Source organism: Cyprinodon variegatus, unplaced genomic scaffold (assembly GCF_000732505.1).
Source record: "Cyprinodon variegatus isolate N-32 unplaced genomic scaffold, C_variegatus-1.0 Scaffold440, whole genome shotgun sequence".
Classification (NCBI taxonomy): Eukaryota; Metazoa; Chordata; class Actinopteri; order Cyprinodontiformes; family Cyprinodontidae; genus Cyprinodon; species Cyprinodon variegatus.
In genome coordinates this window covers 531,965-536,761 of record NW_015150893.1, presented here as the reverse complement: position 1 = coordinate 536,761, position 4,797 = coordinate 531,965, and the positions used below count along the sequence as shown (strand labels likewise).

The following is a 4,797-nucleotide window of genomic DNA, read 5'->3' as shown; positions in this document are numbered from 1 at the left end:
GATATCAAAAAAGTACTCCAGAGTGTTGTTCAGCATGGGGGTGAGTAGAAAATGAAGGCTAATCATGTTTTGGGTGTACTATTCCTTTAAATCTGTAACAGAACCTGTGGGAAGATAAGGGTGTTGGGAAAATTGCCTTAGTATAAAAGATGAATGGTCAGAGATGCCAGTGGTGACATGAAAAACATCTCCAACTATTAGCAGAAGTGTTGGTTGCCGTTTTTTCCCCCAATAAAGGTTCTTCTTTGAATAGAGGGAAGGTTGTTGTTCCCCTCATACATAGTCATTCCATAAAAGTTAAAAAACAATCCACTGGACTCTCTTCCGAGTTGGAAGACATTGTGCTTCCCATCCAGGAAGCTTTTTCAATTTAAGATGTCAGAATTAGCATTGAGTTTGAAGCTTTATATAGTAGCCCAAAAGCCTTGTTTTGGCTTAGAAAACAAGCAAATTGAATCACAATAAGTGGTTCGCCCCTTAGGAATGGGGAGTCGTTTTGGGTTCTTTGTTAGCCTGCAATACCCGATGCTGGTCTATGCCTCTGAAAGGGGAGGTCGTTAGTGGCAATTGTTGGCCGGGCTGTAGGCGAGATGTTTTGTCCCCTGCATGGGGGTTGAATTAATCGCAGGAAAGAATCAACTCTATCGCCGCATTATAGGTTTTTGAGAGCTGAAACCTGAGTCCACCTCCTCTGTTTAAGGTTGGTTTTTCTCTCTTAACATAGATGGCTTCCTTCACGCCACTTTCAAACCACCTGTCTTCTTTGTCCAAAATATGAACATTCTGGTCTTCAATAGAATGTCCCTTGTCAACAAGGTGTAGATGTACAGCCGAGTCTTGTCCGGAAGAAAGTCGCTCTCCTGTGTTGGACAATGCGTCTGTAGAGAGGTTGTTTGGTTTCTCCAATCTAAAAATCAGAACATTCCTCCCTGCATTGAACTGCAGACACCACTCCGCCTATTTTAGGTCTAAGGATATTGTCTTTAGGATGCAGTTCATCGTCATACCTTGTCTTATTATCACTGGGAAATGCTTGTCTCATTTCCAATCAGAAAACATCTTGACTTCAAAGGTAGCTGTAGATCGGCAGCTACTGATGTCTCTTCCAGATCGTGGCAGTAGATTATTCTAAAATAGAGCGATAAATTAAATTTTTAACAAAGATGTTTGTTCCTAACATTGAAGAACCCAAACAGACAGGAAATGAGCCGTAGCTGTGCTGCAGAAACCACCTGAACTTCATTAAGGTCTAAAGGCTTTGACATGAACTGTAGAGTTTACTCAAAGCAGAGAGATCAAGAACCAAGTTCTCTCTTAGTGGATGTTTTATATTTTAAAGTTGGAATTCCTGCAGAGCATGACTGACCGTCTGCCTAATTCCCTTTTTCCCTGCTTGCTTTAGCTGGCTGGAGGAGCCAGCAGCCGTATCCTGGCTGACGGCATGACTCGCGGCCCTGTAGTCCGACTCCCGTCTGCCTGCATGGCTGCAGAGGTCAAGGCCTGGCTGGAGAGCCCAGATGGTTTTCAGGACATCTCAGAGGCTTTTAACAACACCAGCAGGTAAGCTTGGCTTCTCTTCCAGACCTTGTAGGTTAACATTTTGTTTTCTATAACAACGTTTAATTTTTTTTCATCATTTATCTGCAGGTTTGCTCGGCTACAGAAGCTGCTGGTTGGCCTGGCGGGAAGAAATCTTTACATTCGCTTCCAGTGCAGAACAGGAGATGCTATGGGAATGAATATGATTTCCAAGGTAACCATGAGGAGATAATCTTCATATCATCACAAACCTCTTCAAATATTTCAAAGCCATCTAGGTTGGCTTCCTTTGGAAAACCTGAGATGTGGTTCCTCCTCAGGGAACTCGTATTTAGTTTGAGTCATTTCCATACAGTGCAGGTCAGACGTTACGGGGAAATGTTTGTCTTAACTGGTGTTCACCGCTTCAGAGAAGCGCCCTGTTTTAAAGGAAAACTGTCTGTCTGCAGGGCACAGAGAAGGCTCTGAGCAGACTGCAGCAGCACTTCCCTGAGCTGCAGGTTGTTGCTGTCAGTGGGAACTACTGCACAGACAAGAAACCTGCTGCCATCAACTGGATCGAAGGCAGGGGCAAGTCGGCTGTTTGTGAGGCTACCATCCCTGCAAAGGTGGTCCAGGAGGTAAGAGGAGTCGGCCCACTCTGCACAGAGAGCAGCGTTAAAGGCTGCACATTTTCTGCAGGATTATAGAGGTGGATATTCCAGGTCCAGTACAGGGATCAGTTCCAACCATTTTTCTTTTTAGCTCCAAAACACAGAATAATCACCTGAGGAGCTAATCACCTGCCTAAGCGAACAGGATGAAGGAAAACAAGTTTTTCACTCTCTGGACCTGGATTATCCAGCTCTGATAATAACATCCTCAGATCAGATGCGTACAAATTGATTGATTGTTTTATAGGCTTTGTGTTTATGCATTTCCACCAATGGGTGCTTTTAGTAGGATGCAGGATATCTTTTTTCTTCTCACTTCTTTTCCTGCACAGGAAACAGGTTGAGATCAGAGTAAATGAAATGAGCCAAGATAGCTAGGACTGAAACAGAACTACAAGATCAGTGAAAAGCATTTTGTCCCGGTTAAATATTTTCTGGATTTTTTGTTTTGTTAAAACTTCTCTGAAGCTCCTTTAATAAAGTAGGACAGTACAGCAAAAACGCACATTTAAACCCTGCTGCTCTGCGCTTTTTCTACATTGTCTACTTGTTTTTCTTTGTTCAATTTCATTTAATGTCCAAACTATCAAATTTTATGTTTTTTATCGTAATTCTTATTGCAGATTTTGGGTCTCCAAGTTGAGAGCCAATAACAGAGAGCAACAAGAATGACGTAATCCTTCTCTTTAGCGAAGGATTATTACAGGACTGCAGAGATTAGAGGACATACTGGGATCAGTGGATTTTAGTGAGAGCTGAATAATGATAACTGAACAGATTTAGGAGATGACCATAAAAACCGGTTTCCTTTAAGGGTAGAGGACAGTCTCTAGTTAACTTTAGGTTTTAGATCTTTGTTCTGCCTGATAGTCATCCAGCTTTTCTACAAATCCAGTCAAAGTTCAGTAATCTGAGCAAGCCTGTGGTGCTGGTGGAGAGGAACAGCTCTCTTTTAGCAAACATCTCCAGTGGTCTTTATCTCCCTGTTTTTCCCCATTTCTCAGGTGTTGAAGACGACAACAGAAGCACTGATAGAGGTGAACATCAGTAAGAACCTGGTGGGCTCAGCCATGGCGGGTAGCATCGGTGGATTCAACGCACACGCTGCCAACCTGGTGGCTGCCCTCTACATAGCCTGCGGCCAGGTAAACTAGTTCTGCTGAGTCGTAGTGCGGCAGTTGGTTTCAGCTGAGCATTAAACACGCTTCTGAACCGCAGGATCCAGCCCAGTCAGTGGGCAGCAGTAACTGCATCACTCTGATGGAGCCAGCCGGACCGGAGGGGAAGGACCTGTACATCAGCTGCACCATGCCCTCTATAGAGGTGGGGACTGTAGGAGGAGGCACCAACCTGCCCCCCCAACAAGCCTGCCTCAAGGTACACCCCCCCTCACACACACACTTCCTCTCATTTCTCCGCCCTAACAAAGACCCTCACCCTGACACTACCTAGTTTACATGCAGAACTGTGAACTAGGGCTGCAACTAACAATTATTTAGCAAATCGATTTATCTGTCAGTTATTTTTCAATTAATCGCTTAATAAGCGGATAGCTGGAGGTCCTTTAAAGAAGACCATGTTTGTTGATGACCCAGATGCAGAGACGGAGAGGCAGAGAGGATTTATTGCAGATTTAATGAAGTTGTTAATAGTACAGAAGCAAATGAACCAGAAACTAGTATTGCACCGATACCAGTGTCGGACGGGGCCCCGATACTGCCCTAAAATGGTGGTATCGGTATCGGCGAGTACCAACAAATAGGACACAGATACCATTTTGAGCCAAAAGTTTATTCAACTATTGTCACCCATTCTAAGTAGGCAATAAAAAGTTCTACTGGATTCACTTTGTATTAGATTTTTTCCTGCTTCACAAAGGTAGGCAGCAGCTTGACAAAGAAATGATGGCAATTATTTTACATTATTATGGTATCGGTATCGCCCGATACTGCACAGATCGATACAAGACCTGTTTCTAACTGACTGAACGTATTTCTCAACATGATGCATCTGCTAAAAACAACAGAAATTCTGAAAAGCGATAACTGAAAGAAATAACAAGGGAGAGTAAAACTAAGAATTCAACAACTGTATAAATATTGATGAACGCAGAATAAAATAAAGTATGAATGAGAACTAAAAAAGAAAACTTTAACAGAAAAAGTCAAGAAAGGGAACAATCATGACAGACTTTTTACCAAATTGAACAAGGTGAAACTAAAACTTTTCCACTTGTAGAGTTCTGGCTAGAGCAGATTGACAGACAGATAAAAAAAAAAATCTTAAATGCATAATGTTTATATATATATATATATATACATATATACCGTAAATTCTCTAATATTGGCCTGTATTCCAATAGCGGCCGGGTCTCTAATAATGGCCGGCCTCGCTGTCAGAGGAGGTAAATAATGGCCGGTCTCTAATACAGGCCGGGGCTATAAACGTTTTTTCTGGGCATACCTCAACATTATACTTGTGGTAGTAAGTAACATACAAGTACCACAGCCCTGCGCAGCTGAACGACAGGCCGACTGCTGCCCGTCTGCGCGAGGAAGAGAACAGACACGCAGCAGAACAGGAGCAGCGCGAGTGATGAGGAGAT

General features: G+C 43.0%; 1 protein-coding gene across 1 annotated transcript in view; it reads left to right on the top strand.

Annotated features, from left to right (window-relative positions):
* The window catches only part of hmgcr (3-hydroxy-3-methylglutaryl-CoA reductase), a 30,699-nt gene that overhangs the window by 18,740 nt on the left and 7,162 nt on the right, over nt 1–4,797 (top strand). Inside the window, exons 13-17 of the mRNA XM_015388884.1 lie at nt 1,403–1,560; nt 1,648–1,753; nt 1,989–2,159; nt 3,197–3,337; nt 3,411–3,569. Of these exons, the coding sequence (XP_015244370.1) occupies nt 1,403–1,560; nt 1,648–1,753; nt 1,989–2,159; nt 3,197–3,337; nt 3,411–3,569 (735 nt within the window). The remainder of the gene's footprint in view (nt 1–1,402; nt 1,561–1,647; nt 1,754–1,988; nt 2,160–3,196; nt 3,338–3,410; nt 3,570–4,797) is intronic.